At 39.7% G+C, this 19268-nt stretch overlaps 1 protein-coding gene across 12 annotated transcripts; it reads left to right on the top strand.

Moving 5' to 3' along the window:
* Positions 1–64: 64 nt before the first annotated feature.
* ZBTB34 (zinc finger and BTB domain containing 34) lies at positions 65–18434 on the top strand. 12 transcript variants are annotated; one of them, XM_086763673.1, is made up of 3 exons: positions 65–140; positions 6292–10115; positions 11409–18434. In XM_086763673.1, exons 2-3 carry the CDS (start codon positions 10075–10077, stop codon positions 12928–12930), a joined length of 1563 nt encoding a protein of 520 aa, XP_086619799.1. In that variant the 5' UTR covers positions 65–140; positions 6292–10074; the 3' UTR covers positions 12931–18434. The 12 variants fall into 12 exon arrangements, with proteins under 12 accessions (XP_086619799.1, XP_086619803.1, XP_086619807.1 ...); XM_086763677.1 differs by having other exon boundaries at positions 71–140; positions 6729–10115; XM_086763670.1 differs by lacking the exon at positions 65–140 and adding an exon at positions 1237–1341 and having other exon boundaries at positions 2966–10115.
* The last annotated feature ends 834 nt before the right edge of the window (positions 18435–19268 follow it).

Genomic DNA, 19268 nt, shown 5'->3' with positions numbered 1-19268 from the left:
CCAAATATCAAACAGGTTTTATTATAACTGGTTTTTTTGCAGAATGGTGATCACAAAAAGTTACAATGTACAGGCTGATAGAAAAATTCCAGAACACTCACTTCACAGAAGCAGCAACTGCATGTCCAAAAAGCCTACAGGTAAATTTGAAGTAGGTACAGAAAACGTGTAGATTTTTTTTCTTGTCTATGAAAGTACGAAAGAAATTTCATACTGTGAAAAAGTGTTAAGGATCAAGTTTCCATTATCTTCCTGTGAGGATTTCTCCTCTCCCTGACCAAATTTAGGTACTCTCACTGAAAAATTTACTTTGTCCAACCTCCATCTATTCAGTCTTCATGGAAGTGTCATAGCTGATGCTTCTCACTCAGCAGCGTAATGCTAGCCATCTAAACAACAACAAAAAAGAGCTCATTTAAAGCATATTAGCATATTCAGGTAATTCCTGGAGAAACCAGTATTTGTATATCACATTCCTCAGTCTTCAGCAACTTTACATGAACATGGTTACAAGAAAATTCATTTCCTATTGCTGTTGGTTACGCTTACTAAATGCACGTAAGAACAAGCTCAAAGTATTCTGTCTGTTCAAAATTAGTCATTTGATTTTCTTTGATATGAGCGAACAAATACCATTTGTGCACCTGTTATATAACTCTGTTATTCATGCCCTGCTCAGGATGCTCCCCCAGGCTGCTGCTTTTATCTGATCACCATTCAGCACCTAATTTCTGAAGACTGTCTTCCGTATGTTTTATAGGGAGAGGAAGATGCCTCCAGAAGACAAAGTAGGATGTCCCAAGTTAGACCACGTGGATATCCCAGCAGAATCTACTGGCACCAGTCACTCTTGACTTTTACCAAGTCTGGTAGAACAGTGAATTCTTGCCTTACCTAAACTAGGAACATATGCAGGATAAGCTCAAAAAATATGTGTGTGCTTGCTAAAGCAATTTGTGTCAAGTTGTGAGGACAGGGTAACACAGGTGACCCTTTCAATTCCTCGCTTACACTGCTCAACAAAGGTGGTAGGTAGGTCACCCCGGGGCGGGGCTCTGCTCTAAGCTTCCTTTCTGTGTGGCTGTGCCGGACACTCGGGGCGCGGGGGCAGCCGAGCCGCAAGGGAGGCGGCGGCCGCCGGGAGCCTCAGCGGGGGCCGGCGGGGTCCGCGGCCAGGGCCCGCTGCTGCCCGCCGCTCCGCCCGCCGCCCGTCACCAGGAAGCGGAAGCGCTGCCAGCGGAATCAGTTCCGGGTGCGAGTAGCTGTGGGAGCGGGCGGGAAGCGGCCGTGGGAGCGGGCCGGGCCGGGCCCCCGCCATGTGAGAGACCCTGACAGCTCCAGGTGAGCAGCGGGCGGGCCGGCGCGCCGCAGCGGGCGGCTGGCCCGAGGGCCGAGGCGACGCTCCCGTGCGGGACGGAGGCCGCTCCCGGGGCCGGGGGTCCCCGCGCCCTGACAGGCCCCGCGGGGGCGGCGGCCCGGGCGCCGCGCAGGGCTCGGCCGCGGTTCGTGCCGGCGGGCGAGGGCTCGGGTCTGCGGCCGCCCGGCTGCCGCGGGGGGAGCCGCCAGGCTGGGCCGCCTGAGCGCGGTGGCTCTGCTGCCCTGCCCTGCCGCTACCCTGCTGCCCCCCTGCCGCCCCCCTGCTGCGGCGGCCGCCCCCGGCTCGCCGGGGCCGCTCAGCTCCCAGCCCCGTCTTGCCAGAAGCCGCCGCGTAACCCGGGTCCGCGTCCCGCGGGGGGTTGTGGCTGGCTCGCTGTCCTGCTCCCCTGTAGCCCGAGCGAGAGAGGGGATAACTGGCGCGGTGGGCTCGGCTGGCTGGAGCGAGCCGGGACCGGTGCCGTTTGCAGTGTTAGTGCCAGAAGGTGGGGGACCCCTCAGCTGCGGCCGTTCTGTTAGAGCGGTCGGAAATTCTAGCGGCCGCCCGTCTCTGTAACTGAGAAGGCCCTTCAGAATGCCGCAGGCGTGCATAGCGTACAGAATTGGATTTATTTTAGAATAAACCAAAGTTAAAAGTGAATTTGGAACAAGACCGAACAGTCTCAGAAACACTGATATGGGAGAGCCTGGCTGCCAGGAAAAAACCTGACATAGGACTGGCTGCCCTGCAGTTGTTAGATGTTACGGAATTTTCAACATCTGGAATCGGGATATGCATGCGCTTCATTGCCTGTTCGATGAGAGCTACACCGTATTCAGTCTGTCAGATGTAGCAGACTGGGAAAATTCTGTGGAAATGTGTTCTTCAGAGCTACTTTAAATTTACGGCAAAAAATGTTACTGATATCTAGAGAATATACCTACTTCATTGCTTAAAAGAAACACTGGAGCCAAAAAGCTATGATTTGATGAAGAGTGACTAAGATTTAAAAAAAAAAAAAAAAGTAGTGGATTCAAGTGCATGTTACTAAGCAAGTATTACCCTGGTAGCAAATAATTTATTATTGTAATAGCAGAAGATACAAAAGCCCTCTCCCCCTCCCCTCCCTGCCCGTCCCGTAAAGTTCTGGGTGGGTATATATATTGGAAGTCTCGTGCTGTCAGGTGGGGTTTTTTATACTGATAGTGGTTTCTCAAGGCATACATCTCAAAGTTGTCAGATATTCAGAAAAGTGGACGGTAACTATTTAAGATTACGTAATGGGTATATTATTAAATTGGTGCACAAAAAAGTTTGTGATCATCACTTGTAAGGTCTTGCTGGTTTAAGTCTATGTGTCATAAATGTGCCCCTTTGTTTTATTTGTCTAACACAATACTTCTGCTGATCTTGGCTCTCCGGTTTGCCTTCTAGTAACTTTTTTTTCTGTATTCAGAAATAGATACATACCTGTAACTGCTTTTATAGTAACTTGAGTTCTAGAGTCAACATTTAGAGATTATTTGTATTAAGGATTCTAGTCATTGGGTGAAACTTTGTTTATGTGTCAATAGTTGTTTCATTTTTACTCTTTTAATCACTTCCATACAGGCAAGCAATTGTGAGGAAGACAATTTGAGAATAAGGGACGAAGGTGGCCCTTGGACTTCAGTTTCACAACTGCTTTCTTTGGATATTTGCTCAAATAAGAGGCTGCTCGGTTTTTTTTCTATGAAATGCTAAATATGCAGTTCCAATAATTTCCCTGCTGCACCATAGTAAGCATTGAGAATAGGTTTGTAGTGTTATCAATATTAGCGTGTGCATATGTATATACTTACATAATTTTTTTTTTATTTTGATGTGAATATTTTGTATTTTGAACCACTCCTTCAAGTGGTTTTCAATTCATCGCATTGTGAATGTTGTTGAGGTAAAAATAAATCCTTTTCACTTTTTGTTAGACGAAAGTCTGAATTAGTAAAAAATTTTCTGAAAAAAATGTAGGGATTTACTCTATTGCTCACCCATGCAAAGGATGGGGTTGTGTTCTGCGACTCTTTAGGAGTGCTTGCTTGACAGATAGGAGTTTTACTCTTCATTTCACTGTGGATATTTAGTACTTTGAGTAGAATGTTGCCTCTCTCTCTGCAGAGGAGGAATAATGACATTGGCTTTCACTGTAGTGTTCTGATATTTACTGACTAAAGTGTGCAAGAACTGAGTTTTCTAGTAACTGCATTTCAGCCTGTACTAACTGGCTTCGGTTTCTGAGGAAACTAGGATTTTCCTGCATTTTTATAAGGTAATGTAATGACGTTTTAAATTGTTAGTCTCCACTACTATAACAGATCCTGTATTTTAGGCTAAAATAGAAGTGAAGCAGACTCACTTTCAAAGCTGTTTTCTGATAAATAACAAGGCATATGTGCCTTTTATTGTATGCTGTACTACAGAGATAATTCACTATTTCAAGACAAACTGTCTATATTTCCGTTTATTTCAATGGGCACTTTTTTCGCTTAGTTCAAACTTTCCCAAAACTTAATATGCCTTGTGAATTTAGTCTGTAGCATAATTTGTGAATGGTTAATATTTGGAAGAATGAGGGTTTCAAATCCTCTTTTGTTAAGAAAGGAACAAATTACTTCCACAGCCATTTCTTTCTGACAGATGTGGTCATCTCCATAACTTTTGCATTACTCTGTTATTAGACCACTAGAAAGGTAGCTTAGTTCTCATTTAAGGGTTTTTTTGGATGGCTTTTGAATCAGGAATCAGCTATACTATAGACTCTTCAAAACAGTACTGAGCTTAACAAAAGTATGGGCGGGGGGCTATATGTAAACATAGGCTTGTGTTGGTTGTTTTTAATCATGCTGGCAGTTTATTTACCTGTTAGAGGGGAATCTAACAGAATGATGTGTTGAACAGAGCTGGAAAGGGTTTCAAGATCACTGTAGATCTAAAAGATGCTATAAATAATGTGCATTGTACGCTACTGGAGAAGCTGCAAACAAAATGAAACTTCCTGCTGCAACAGCAATATTAACAGAATTTTCTGTTGTGCTGTAGCAACTCTTGGGATCTGCATATCAACTCTTTGTTAAACTTCTGTCTGAGTGCATGATAGTAACTTATTCTGAGATATCAAAATTTCATCTTTATGTGCAGCAGTCTCTCTAGTTACACTCTCCATTGTGTCTAAGTTTAAATATATTTGATGAGTTTAAAAGCAAAGAATACAAATCACCCTAAACAAAGATTGCGGTTCGATTTATTCTTCTATGGATAATAATGCTTCTAGAATTCAGCTTTGTAATTCCCTGGAAACCAAGGGTTCACAAAAGAAGAGTATAAATACGAGTGATTTAAGAAATGACTGTGTTTGACATGACAAATACTTGAGCAGTAAGTCCATACTTGTTTAATGTTCCATTCAAGGGAAGCTTTGAAGGAAAGCTGATGAAACTATCACTTTCTGTGGTCAAGCAGATACTCGCAATTTTACCACCAATCGTGATGCCTATTGCCTTGTGTCATTAACTTCTTTGGTTTTAGTTAACAGTCATGCGCTTGTGGAATTACTGCTATGAGGTAACATCTAGGTGACCAAATTCAGACTGAACAGTTTTCAACATTTTTTTGCTTACTGTAGTGCTATGATTTGTGTGATAAATGTTACGATAGAGAGCTTTTAAAAGTTAGTTCTATGTAGTGCAGTCAAATCCTAGAAAAATCTGGTTAGTACACAAAGACTTACTTTGTAAATCCCTTCCATTAAGCTCCAAGTGTTCCCTTAGGTATCAAGGGGAAAGATTCCCTCAATCACCCTTTCTATGGTCGAAATAAGTTGTTTGAAATTTATAAATATATATGCCTATGTATCCTTATGATTTTAATGCATAAATACGTGGAGAAGTGTGTCATTAAGATGGTCATTTTCTGTCACCAGGAGCATGTCTCTGGCAGTGTGTTGTATAGACCACAAAACAGACTGCATGGCTGTATTTTTATTATTTATTGTGTGTGTTTCTGGAAAAACATTTAGTGCAATTGATTTTTAAATCTATAAAAAACAGTGCTACCTTATAATCTAGCTTGAGATAAATATAAAATAATTTAGTCTCCTTCATGATCTTTACAGGCTGGAAAGTCGTTAAGAAAATGTCTGCTTGAATTCAGGAAGAATTAGTGTAAAAACCAATGCTACATATTTACATGTTACTGGTTATATTATTATAAGTGGTTTTTAGTTCTGCAATATTAAAATCTGTTTTCTAGCTGTAGGGAAGCTTGCCATACTTCAGGGGCCAGATCTGCAGTGAAGCAGCAGTGCTGCGTGTCACACTACCTGAGGCCATCCAAGGGCACTATATGTTGACTTTTGAAAGAGAATGTAATACTTTACTGTTATGCGAGCTGTGAACTGGGAGAAGATTGTATGATCAGTTTCTTCCCTGTTTTCAAGAATTAATTAAAGAGGACTGTTTTAGAAGTGTCCCTAGGCTGTGACACATCTGATTGCAGTTTGTCTTTGGTACAGCTAGCGTTAATTACTGTGGCCGCTGTCATCTGAAGGCTCAGGCAAATGCAAACTGAAAGGAGGGAGAGTGATGAAGATTTTTGCCCTAACACTTTTGTGATCACAGCTGATAGGATTACATTCCTAGGTTAAAAATCTCTTGACTGATGATACATTTTTGCAATTATGTCTTAAGTTCTCACAGATGGTGTAGTAAATACTGAATCCTACAAAATGGAAGGGAGGAGTGCACTGATTTATACAAATACCTGTTTCTTTTCTTGCTTTTTCTCTGTATTCTCAGCAGTAGTGTATGGAGTATCATTCTTGGTGTCATGGAGCACTTTTTTTTTGTTTTAGTCTTAATTTGCATTATGCTCCTCCTAACTTTTCTATGTATTTCTGTTTTCAGACACATGGAACAACTGTAATTACTTGTAATGTGTGTTGTTTCCCAAGGAACTCGTATTGCTGAGCTAACTAAAGAAAATGCAAGGGACCTTTTCTCACACCTTTGTGAGAGTTAAAATGGGCATAATTTGTATCATTCACCTGTCTATGAGAACGACAAATCATACATCAGTGAGTGAATGAAATTAAACAGGTGCAGACTTAGAAGCAGAAACTAATACGACGTTGGCAGACATACAGCTTCATGTTGTAGTTATATGATGCTTCCCTGCTGCTACTGTATGATGTCAGTAAAATTAAATACCAAATATGTTTTATCACCATCTATTCTTGTTTTTTTAAGTGAAATAAGAGCTTTCATAGAATGTAATTTTTAAAGTAAGTTTCTTTTGAAATCTAATGAGAAATGTTAAATCCATATCACTCTCATGTTCACAGGTTACTTCAATGAACATTTTTGTTTGAAGACATAGGGCAGCGATGCGCTACTAGTAAATCCGTACTATGGTCTACATTTGCTGTATAAGACTCTCATGAATAAATGTAACACAGACACAAAGAGAATTGATACGATTCTTTTGAGTATGACTGGATCATCTCCTACAGAAATAGACAGGAGCCTCAACACAGAGCACTGCTAAAATTTGGTGAACTTAGTGTCCAGTTCTGGCCTGTGCTTTAAAACTAGAAAGCCTTCGGCCAATTTCTTGGAACCATAATATCTGTGCAAACCTTAAATACTTTGATATACTTATGCAGGAATGTTAAGAGAGGACCTATTCATAGGTGCCCAGAGGTGGACTCAAATTTTACAGGACTTTAACCTAACATTACACTATCCCACAATCTGGGGCGAAAGCTAAAGCAAGACAAAATGCCTTACTTCTTAACAATGAGAGCACTTAACACTGCTATGAGTTGTCTCACCACCCCCTCAAATGCTTGAGTTTGTATAACAAACAAAATTGTCTTCATTCTGAAGTACTATACTGTGGTCTTGGACCTAAAGAACACAGGTTACCTCCCATGTGCTGAATCATCATGGAAGGTACTGGACACAACTTCTGACTACAGAATGGGGTTTTTTTGCTTCATCTCTGCTAATTCTGTGAAGAATTGTTATGTGAATTAAACTAATTACATTCTCATTGCTTTGGTAACTCAGTCTGGTTAACTGTAGAGATAACGTTTTTCTTTAGAGCGTACAGTGGATGTGTCCAAAGTTAATTTGCATTTTAGAGTCCCTTTCTGCTTCAGTTTAATACTGCTTGCCTCACCTCGAAAGGGAAGAGGTTAGGAAGACACTTTGACTTAGAGGAAGCTGTTAGGAAGTTGGAGATTTCTTACTAGCTTTTTCAAACTGTAGTGATCTTCCAGGATTGTTTCAGAAATTCTTCAACCATAAATCATATTGTCTTGAAAGAGCTACTGGCCTGCCAGCATTGATAAATACTTGAGTATTGTTATGGTGCAGTACCCTGCTGAACAAATTTTCATTAATTCTACTGGAATTTGATTATGGAACTGCTAACTTTATTCTTTATACAAGTAAAATAAAACCTTGTACATGGGAATATAATCTAAAGATTACTTATTTTCTAGCTAGTGACATTGGGGATTTATGTGAATAAATAAGATTGTTCTTCTTCTAACCATTATTCATCAATAAAACACTGCCAGTGGTGCCTGCTTCTCTCACATGTGTAATGCCCAGATTTTTCCCTGGGTCTTGCCTTCCCATATTGATGCAAGAAAGCTGGAGTGCCCTGGTTCTAACTTCATCAAAATTACGGCAGTCTCAGTGATGTTCCTGCTACAGTCCTGCATACTCGTGAATGTGGCAACGTCATCAGTTCCAGGATCTTTTCAACTAGAGATTTCAGAGTTTGGCTGAAAGTGAAAGAAGAGTTCCCTTCTGCCAAGTGCTGCTGCTGTTCAAAATTCTTGTTATTTAACCCCAGCCTTCTACAGATGTTTTCAAGATCACAGGAACCGTGTGTCTTCAAAGGAAGAAACTGAGGTGGAAAAGTAGTCGCAACAAGTGCGTGCTGTAGCTTGTTCACTTTCTTTCTTAAGAGCAGATGGGTATAGAAACTCAACATCCAGTGCTTTTTGGGCTCTGTTTTGTGTACTTGATCTGTTTGTTTGCTTTCAAAGCAATACTCTATGTTCCCTTCATCCCTATTTCTGGTTTTTACTGTTTATCTGCTACACTGACAGCCAGACTTACAGACCTTTAACTCCATCATCCTCTCCACTCACCACTAGGATTTGTGTTGTTTACTCGTAACATTTTAAGGAAAATAAGCTTCTTTGTTTCCCAAAAGAAAGATGAAGCAACTCTGAGAACAAGGATGTAGAATTACTTACAGAAATATATGCCTATGGAGATAATTAGATGTTCTAACAGAGTTGTGATGTGCAAGGATCGCTGAGGATCCCTTTCCTCTTGGTGTCCCTCTCTTCCTGGTTCTCGTGCTTTCTTTGTTCACACTCCATTTTCCATGTGTGCCCATGTCCTAGGGTGTATGAATTCGTCTAAAGATGCTAAGATGCCATGATCAAAACAATTTTCTCCATGGGAGGGCATAAAATGTCCATCTACTTTCTACTTGGGCACCTATCGATTCATTCCTTCTGTCTGGACTAGTGCTAGTGGTGACAATTTGTATGTTAATATTTTGTCTAGAACTAAGCTGTTCTTCTTTTCGGTGAGTAGGAGCCCTTGGGGAAGTATGGGGCAAGGAGGAAGGCCACTTTCTATACATAACAAACTTCCTGTACATTCTAGATGGAAAAAAAAAAAAGAGTAATTTCTAATGGGATTTGAGTGAGCCTTGACCAAGATCTCATTTCTTAGCTCAAGGATCCAAAAAGATGCAGGAATGACAAATTATTGCTGTTGGAGACTGGTCTTGTAGTTTGTACACAGTCCTCAACCTAGGTAACTTGTCGGTTCATGTAACTTCAAGTCAACAAAAGCTCTTCCTCCACTTAGCAAAGAGAAGGTTAATCAGGAATGTCTTGACGTTGCATCTGTGCATGGCTGATAAGCCCCACAAATTAAAGGTAGTGACCGATGTGTTTGTAAGGAAGCCTGCTGCCCTGTCAAATGAGATGGAAGTTGACAAAGACGTATCCTAACTGCTGAGACTTGCGACTTCCCAATGGAGTGGGTGCATCTGCTAGGGACTTGCACAGTGATTCTCTGCACAACATGCAGGGATGCTCAGAATAGCAAGGTTTGTAGAGATGGCTGCAGTCGTACCACTTCTGTTAACCGCCTTTGAGTCCCTCTTTCCCTCGTCAGAGACAAGAGCGTATAAAACATCTTTTCCCCCGCTTTTACTTAACAACTCAGATGAAGTCTGGTTTACCCATTCTATCTATGACACTTTGGTAGCTTACAGAGCATGTTTAGCAACTCTGATAACCGGATTTTGAATGCTCTGTGAGAGTTTTGGACGGTTTCCTAAATCAGACATAATATTAGTCAGGGCCGGAAGCTGCTGTCTTGTTTCTATGCTGAAAAGTTGTTCCATTTCTGAAGATTATGAATGTTAGTTTTAAGTGACAGTCAGCTAATATAGCTCCAGTTCTTCCTTGTAGGCTTTTTATCATAATCCTACCTGTTGATTTTGTTTTTAGAGTGCCTGAATTTTCATAATTTGATTTAAATTGTTCATATGTCCCATTACAGCATGTAACATAAGACATAAATAGAAAAAAAAAAATCCACTAGTATGTTGTGATACATTGGACATGCTTCCTGCATCAGAAGTCAATGGATGATGTTGAGATCTGTTTGTTCAATTGGAAAAGCAGGTATGGTGGCAATATTATGTGTTCAGACTTCTGCATTAGTAAGAACAAGAATAGCTATAAAAACCTGAAGATTTTTTTGGCACTTGATTAGGGGCCCAGTCTTGGAAATGTAAGGTGTTGTCTGCTACGGAGAGACACTCTCATGGGGCCAAGTGTGTGTGTGTGCTTTTTATGATAATACCCTATGAAAAATTGGTAATGTGCTTTTCTTTAGATCTTGTTCTGATATCTATACATTCCTCTAAAGTCTCTTGGAACATCCTTTCCCAGTGTATCAGGCAAGTTTGAGTACGCATGACATTTGAGTTAGGGTAGAATTTAAATGTCAGATCATTCTAGCTAGGAAATCACTGCTGTGTCAGATAAGCTTCAAGGTTCACATCATGGTTTATTAAAAAAAAATATCAAAAAGGAAATTTAAAAAAAAAAATGAAAGTCCATAGATGGCTCAAACCCCTTTCCTCCCAATGCTGCCTCGCATGTCAACACAAATTCTTTATTATCTGGGAACCTCTGGCACAGTGGGTAAACAGTTTGGAATTGAGTCCACACTTAAATGTTTCCTTTCACTAGGACTTCCTTGTTTTGTGATGTGAATATTGAAAGATCGATTTTTACTTTTAAAAAATAATTATTGAGATTATTTTCCTCAGAGGCAAATGCTTAAACAGAAATGCCACTGGTGTACTATATTGATCTCCTCTGAAACAAATTTGACATATCTAGACCTAAGGAATGGGTTTTCTTAAAAGATCCTTGTGTGTATGTGCGCACACACACACATATATGCACCTGTGGCTTTTCTTCAAACTGCATGAAGTACCTTCCAAAATTTATTCTTGGGCAATTTAACAGTGCAGTTCCTTGCAAGTATCGATGCAGCATCTAGATTGCAGACCTACTAAAGATTCTGAAGTTTTTAACTTGCCTAGTGACTGTAAAATTACTATTCTTTTGTGAGGGCAGGCGTGTTGTTCTGCAGTTCTTACCAGGGAGTGAAATTGCAAAGTTCCTTCTAGGACATAGACTGTGCTAGGGCGCCTTTGGTGTGTTATGCGCAGTTCAATTGTGAATGTCGCAGAGGGATAATTCAAAATATAGAAGTGCAAGAAAAGGGTAGATTAAGACTCTACTTTTTGTATTATATCAAGTGTTTACACCAACTGTTTTGTTGTAATGCACCTGAAACAGATCAATGTGGTAATTTAACCTTCAACATGTGCAAGCATTTGTTTTTGAAATGGAAAACTCTGTATTCGTTCTCAGTTGTAAATTTTCTCATTTTTCTTTCAGATTACTCTTTACATCAGTAGAAATGGACAGCAGCAGTTTCATTCAGTTTGATGTGCCTGAGTACAGCAACACTGTTCTGAGCCAGTTAAACGAACTCCGCTTGCAAGGAAAGCTATGTGACATAATTGTGCATATTCAGGGTCAGCCATTTCGAGCCCACAAAGCTGTCTTAGCTGCCAGTTCTCCGTATTTCCGTGACCATTCAGCATTAAGCACCATGAGTGGCTTATCAATATCAGTTATTAAAAATCCCAATGTTTTTGAACAGTTGCTTTCTTTTTGTTACACTGGAAGGATGTCCTTACAGCTGAAGGATGTTGTTAGTTTTCTAACTGCAGCTAGCTTTCTACAGATGCAGTGTGTCATTGATAAATGCACACAGATACTGGAGAGTATTCATTCAAAGATCAGTGTTGGTGATGTTGACTCTGTCACTGTTGGTGCTGAAGAAAATTCAGAAAATCGCAACGGAGTTAAAGACAGCAGCTACTTTGCCAATCCTATTGAGATCTCTCCCCCTTATTGCTCTCAGGTGCGACAGTCAACAGCAAGCAGCGATCTTAGGATGGAAGCTGCTCCAGGCAAAACTCTACGTAGTCGTCTGCAAGAAGAAGGGCATTCAGATCGAGGAAGCAGTGGGAGTATCTCTGAATATGAGATTCAGATTGAAGGTGATCATGAGCAAGGAGACCTGATAGTAAGGGAAAGTCAGATTGCAGAGGTGAAAGTTAAAATGGAAAAGTCTGACAGGCCAAGCTGCTCTGATAGCTCTTCCCTTGGTGATGATGGATATCATACGGAAATGGTGGATGGAGAGCAAGTGGTGGCAGTAAATGTTGGTTCTTATGGGTCTGTCTTACAACATGTTTATTCGTTTACTCATGCCTCATCACAGGCTACAGGTGTGTCTGAAACCTTCGGAAGCCTGAGCAATACGAGTCCTTCAAGATCAATGCTGAGCTGTTTCAGAGGGGGTCGTGCACGCCAAAAACGGGTATCCACTGGTCACTTGCATAGTGATGTTCAGGGCTTTATGCAGGGGGCTGACAGTGAATCCATGGTGAGTAACCCAGGATATGAAAATAGTCCACGGGAAAGAAATACGAGAGGTCACTGGTATCCATACAATGAGAGGCTAATCTGTATTTACTGTGGAAAGTCTTTCAACCAGAAAGGGAGCCTTGATCGTCACATGCGATTGCACATGGGAATAACTCCTTTTGTGTGCAAGTATTGTGGGAAGAAATACACCCGCAAGGACCAACTTGAGTATCATATTCGTGGTCACACAGATGACAAGCCCTTTCGCTGTGAGATCTGTGGAAAATGTTTTCCTTTCCAGGGTACTCTAAACCAGCATTTGCGAAAAAATCACCCTGGGGTAACAGAAGTGAGAAACAGGGTAGAGTCTCCAGACAGAACAGAAGCATTTGTGGAACAGAAAGTAGATAATGATACTTCAGCTTCTGAAGCTATGGATTCTAGTATGGAAATTCATGCAATGTCTAACACATCTGATTAAAATATTACATTCTAAGTGCAACACAAACAAGCACATGACTAATGTATTTTTTAAATCTTTTATTCTCTTAGTAATCTTCAGTACAAGTATAACAGCGTATTAATTTTCCTGACCTTCTGGAAATCAGTTTGAAATGGTTTCTGGAGAAGACTACATAAGTATTCTTTGTTTTTGAAGGAGGCTGGGTTGTTTGGGTTTATTTTACTTTTGAAGATGCTCAAAATATAAGAGACAGTGTGCTGGGGAAAGGATAGGAAGAGAGTCCGTAATGGCTGATCTGGCAAGACATAAATTCCAGTGGAGAAGGATATTAGAATAAGATTGGCAGCTCAGCTGGATGCACCAAGAAGCTGTAATCTCCCTCATTTTATTTCCTAAATCATGTTGCTGGTAGTGAGTTACACAGCAGTGGGGAGAGAGAAGATCATAGCTTTGATTCGTGTGTCACAATGAAATCAGTTTGCTTTTACTAACCGTTTTTGGTAGTTAGTCTGTTTATATATATAAAATGCTTTCACTTTTCTTATTCTGGTTGAGGTGAATGTAAAAGTATGTCAAGGTTTATACCATGTACCACTCTTTCAACTGCTAGGTCTCCTCTCTGTTTAGGCTTTAGGACTTCGGACTTTGGGAGAATGGTTTTAGTTTTAAAAGAATGTTGTTTGGTTTTCATTTTATTAAACTATTACTTTGTGTGCAAAAGTGAGCAAAGCGAATTACCTTGTTTTAATAGCTTTGCTTTATAACATATGTAAACCAAATGCCATAAATGTATTAAATTATGGTTAAACTGTTGAGGGGTTTTGTTAGTTGTCTAGAATGCAAGCTGGACAACCTGTGGTGCTGACCTTTTTATATATATAGAGATAGATATATCTATATATATCTATATATATATATTTAAAAAAAAAATCACGAAAAAAAATTTAGCAAACCTAAAAGTAGCATTGTGGTTTTAAATGTGTTTTTACTGGCCTCAGAATCTACCTTCATTTCGTACTGTAGAACCATACCAGGTAATGAAATTTAACTTCATCGCTCTTCTTGGTTGGTTGAAGCCTGAGAGAGATGTTGGAGTTTAAACTACAGTATTTCCAAGCAGTGTTTTCATAGGTCTCTTCACAGAGAGCTGTTTTCAGGTGCACATTGACTTCCTACTTAAAGCTCCAGGTGACATGTCAGCACTTGGAATTTGTACTTTTTTTTGTATAAAGAAAAACCCACAAATACTCTATGGGAATTTCGAGCAATATGTCTGTTATTTCATGTGTGAGTATTACAGAGTTGCTATGGCTTCCCTACTATTTTCAGTGGTTGTTTTCTGCATAAAGGAACCACCAACAACTTTAAAAATACTCTAAATCTTTTTGTTTCACCAAATGTTTTTTATAATATGGTGCTAACTTCATCATTTAGGTCAGTACAATATATAAAATGTGAAACCTAAGGTAACAGTTAAGCAAAAGAAAAAAAAAACAAACCCATCCAACAACAAGCAAACAAACAAAACCCCACCCCAAACAAACAAACCACCACAAAAAAAAAAAATCGCAATAGCTTAAGAGACCTCAAAAGCATCAACTGGCAAACACTACTGTGTAAAATTCTACCTGATGAACAGAATTAAATTAATCACATGCTTCTTTAAAATGCAGGGTTTATATAATTGGGCCATATGTTTGTTTAGAAAATACTGAAAATACATCTATGAACATGCTGTTTAATTCCTGAAGTTTGGAAAAATAAAAGCTCATTCCTAAATTGCGGAAAAGCAAAAAGGTAGGTCTGCTATTTTGTAAGGCTTTTTTTGGCTCCTGTGAAATTGGGGCATATTTGTGCAGTAGCTTTATTAAAGACACTAGTTCTTAATATTGTGGCAGTCTGCAATAAGAATTCATTTCACTAAATACAGATTTACAGCATAGACCCCACTGCTCCACTGGAGCAGGCTCAGTTCACTTGAGCACATCGTTTGTCTCTTCGTGCTAAAGCTGCCTACTGAAGAGGCAGGGGGTGGGGAGATGTTTCTCTCCTTGAAGCAACAACAGAACTTTTGTTTCCCGTAAGGGAAAGTATGATGTCTGTGTCTAGGGAAGATGGTCTATATGTTTACCCACTTAGAAACATGTTGGTGTTTCTGATACTGTTTTTTTTTTCCTAAATGTTTGTTTTAAGTAATTAAATGAAAAAAAAAAAAAAGTGTTTTGATAAGTTAAGTTTGAGACATGCAAAATCCAAGAAATGTACAGTTATTGTTAACCCTTTATCTTGGACCTGTGCTGTGGTGCCTTTGGTGTGACTCCATGGAAGTATGAGTTGAGGATAGCAGGATATGGGTCCTAATTTTATATTTCTTGAATTTCTCTGTGTCACAATCTTAACATTACTGAAATCTAGTTCTTTGTACTTGTAAATGTATTTAAATGGTTTGAGTTTACCAAAGAGTGACTTATCCAAAATTGTCTCTGACAAAACCACACACAAAACCAACGTAACTTTGATTGTACAGGTTCAGGTTCAAAACATTTTAACGGGACTGTTAAGGGGCAGGAGATGATCGCTTTTTCTGCAAAATCATGGTTCAGCAGTTTGCAAGTTCTGCTTGCTCCTGTTCGTGTTGATATGCCATTTACCCTTTCCACTGCTAGCAGTGTTAGTAATTACCAAGCCATAACACAGTACTGTAAAGTTCAGCAGTGCTTCAGAAGATGCATAGGTAGGTGAGCATAGAACATCATTGAGCATTACATTTACACTTACAAAGTGTGTGACTCTGGTAGAAAACGAACTTCAAACCTGGCAACAGCAATTAAATTGTGCCTTGTCACATAGTGGTATGCCAGGATTAACATTGTCATTAAACGTGACGCATTATCTAATTGAAGTTCATTTCACAAGTCCACCAAAACAGAGTAGCTGTATTATTTTAAGCAAATTATGGAAGTACTGTACAGTGTCTTCTGTCTGTACAGTTTTAAGTTAGCACAGAGCTGTTACACATTTCATCTACAATTAATGCAGAAGTCAGTAAAATGTGAAGAAATATTTGAGAGCAAAATAAATAATGAAATTATATAGGCTGGTTCATAATTGAGTCTCTTCTTAATCTACCTTTTTAATTATAGACAAATGTGAAAGCAGTGACAGTGTCCTTTCCTCTAGATGTTTAACCTATTATGACAAACTGTGAAAATAAAGGATTTTATACCTTTGCTAATGTTTGTGGTTTTAAACAGCTAGTTTAGTTTTCTTAATCAGTTATTTTCCATATTAGTTCTTTTAAACTTGTAAATAAATTTAGAAGATATCTTTGTAAATACAGTATATTAAAAGTTCCGTTTGATCAATAAGGCCTCAAGATTGGCTTTGCTTTTTTAGTGTGAACCCTTTCAGTAGCGTAAAGGATGCTGTCAGTTCACTGTTCGGCAGAACGTACTGCAGGCCTCAGCCGGCAGTTCTTCACGCGGTCTTCCCAAGCAGAAACTCGTTTGTGCTGCAGCCGTTGGTTCACTTTTAGACAAAACAATGAGGCCTCTTAATATGTTCAGGCTGAATTACGGGAAGAACAGCAGGAATAAAAATCAAGGGCTGGGAAAAAATTGAATGAGCTTTACCTTTAAAAATATATATATATATCTTATTTGAATTTTTCTATTAGTTTACTGTGATTCTTTTATTGTCGTTTTTCTAAACAGGTTTCACATGAAACCACTGAAAGGGACTCAAATATGCAACACCTAATCTATTTTCCAAGGGAATTTTACCCTTGAATGGTGCTTTTTGACTGGTCAGGGTTATTTATTAAATTTTATATTTGAAAGTATTTGGGGAATTATGTAAATTCTTTATATGAATCTGTTTATTTCATGAATTGTAAATTTCATAATACTCAGTGATTGAATTGGAAGTTTAGTGAAGTCATTCAAAATGTTCAACGCTTGTAATCTGTGTACATTTCACAGATATTTTAACAAGTGCCAGAATAGTTGTATTTAATATTGTAGATTTAGTACTACTCGCACATCCCTGTGACAGCATTAACATAAGTTACACAAGTTTACATTTTTTAAAAAATGCTAAACAAACAAGTAGGCCTGGGACACGTGTTCCTGTATTTCTCCGGGGGATGTGAAGTGAAGTGTCCGTAACTGAGCAGGTTTGCTTCCGGTCTCTGTGAGTAACGCCTGCTGTGGGAGATGCCAGAAACTGCCGTCTCTCCCGTTTCCACACACTATGGATTCAGCCCTGGGACTTGTGTGGCAAGCCTCTGGTTGTCTCTGCTTAGAGGTAGAGCTCTTGCACGATTTCAAGTGTTTGTTTCTGAGTGAAAAAAAAAAATAATTAAATAACTTTTATTTGTATGGTTCTTTTTCATGGTAAATAATTGAACAGTTTGAATGACTTGACTTGGTGTCATTATCTTGCAATACAAACCGGTAACCTCACAACTCCACACTTCATCAACATGTGAAGTAAATGAAGCTAGCTAAGCTGATGCTGTAACAATTAATAACTTGCCATTAAGGATTATTTTATAGCATGAATTTAAAAATATTTATTCAAATGATATTTTACTCTTGTATTCACTTTGTTTTTAGATTTGTGACATGAATATTTCAGTGCTGCTTTATTTTGTTCTGATGAATTTGTTTCTTGCTTGTAAATTGCATTTTTTATGGTATAAAGTCAATGGGAGTTGCTGTTTGTAAATTAAAATGCTTCTAGAGCAAATCTATGGTGTCAGTGTCTACATGTAGGTATTTTATTACTAAGGGGCTTGCATTTATATACTTTTGCTGAAGTGTTATAGAAAGTTGCAGTTTAATACTCATGTACCAACTAGGAATCAAAATTTTTAGAGACTAACTACTCAAGTTTCTCTTTTTTTGCCAGCATTGCTTGTTGAGTTCAACAGATGATGATTTGAGTTTTGTGCTCCAAAACCTTGTCCAACTCTCAAAGCAAAACAAAAAAACCTGACTGGGAGGTGGCAATCTGTCTAACACCAAGCCAGAGGCAAGTCAGTTGGGTAGGGAGGCACTGTTCCATTTCCACAGCAGCATTTGCATTTGACGTGATGCCGTGTGTGACAGGAGAGCTAATGCTGTTGTCAGCAAGTGTAGGGTACGGCTCCTCCTCGCCGACGAGCTTGAACTTAGGACGGGCAGCCAGCAGCTGCCCAGTTACTTTCAGCTGCTGGCACAGCCCTACCTGGTTCCACAGCGGCTGGCTGCTGGCAGCTCCGTCAGTGCCTTTGTAACAAGCAACTTCTTGGAGGAGTTAATGTGTCCTCAGCCCAGTTGTAACTATCACTGATTTGCTGAGACAGACTTACCCTTCCTGGGACAACTGGAATTTTGCAGAAAACTTTTGCTCTATATTTATGAAAACACAGCTGATATTAAATTTGGTTAAAATTTTTCAACATTGTTGCCAGATTTTCATTGTGTATGAGATAGACTTCTGTTCTATAATAAAACTGCATTAAATGAGTTTTAAGCTCCCGTGGCAGCAAAGGGTGTGTTTCTATAACGCTAATGCAGCTGAAGGCTACAGCTGTCCTGGCTGGCTCTGCAGTTTGGGGGTTTTACTGGCTGGCTGGTCCCCAGACGCCCTGTGGGCAGGCTCAGAATGACTGACTATTGTAGCCAAACCTCTGCTCAAATCCCCTTGCTTGTAAGGTCTGAAAACTCAAGTAACGCAGAATGGGGTAAACAAGACGTGACTGCCAGGAGAGGAATAAAGGTAACGTTGCTTTTAGCTGGAGAGCAGAGAGACAGAACATAGCATAGTTCTTACACTGCCCTCCACAGCTAGTTTTGTTTTGTCTCGTTTTGTTTTGTTTTGTTTGGGGTGGTAGAATTGTTTCATCTTGTCCGGGAGCCATAAAGGTTAGAAATAAGATGCAGCAAGGTTGTGTCCATGGATCTTGATGCAGGTAACTTTTAGAGCCAAGCTGCTCACCAGTCCCTTCAGAAAGTATTTGCTGTTTCCTTCATCGTAGGTGTCTGTCCACAGACAGTGACACAAAGAGCTTTAGCTGTTTCCAGTGCAGACTTGTGAGCTGGGAAGAGTGTGAGCTGACATGATCCTCAACAGTTGCGAAACGTGCACAGGTTTGTTTGCAGCAGATAGTCTGTCCACTGGATGCTGGCACAGATGTTACACAACAGTGGGCAATCTGGGAATTACTTCCTTTAGTCAAGCAAAACGAACATGCTGCATACAATCAAAGTTACGGAGTTCTAGATCAAGTTACCCTTTAGAACAGATACTGTTCCTAAGGGCACCAAACTTTCTGGGAGCTTTGGGGGAAGGGAAAGTAACAAGGAACTTCT

This window comes from Chlamydotis macqueenii, chromosome 20 (genome assembly GCF_036417535.1).
Source record: "Chlamydotis macqueenii isolate bChlMac1 chromosome 20, bChlMac1.mat, whole genome shotgun sequence".
In the NCBI taxonomy this organism is placed as follows: domain Eukaryota; kingdom Metazoa; phylum Chordata; class Aves; order Otidiformes; family Otididae; genus Chlamydotis; species Chlamydotis macqueenii.
This window is presented reverse-complemented; position numbering and strand designations above follow the sequence as displayed.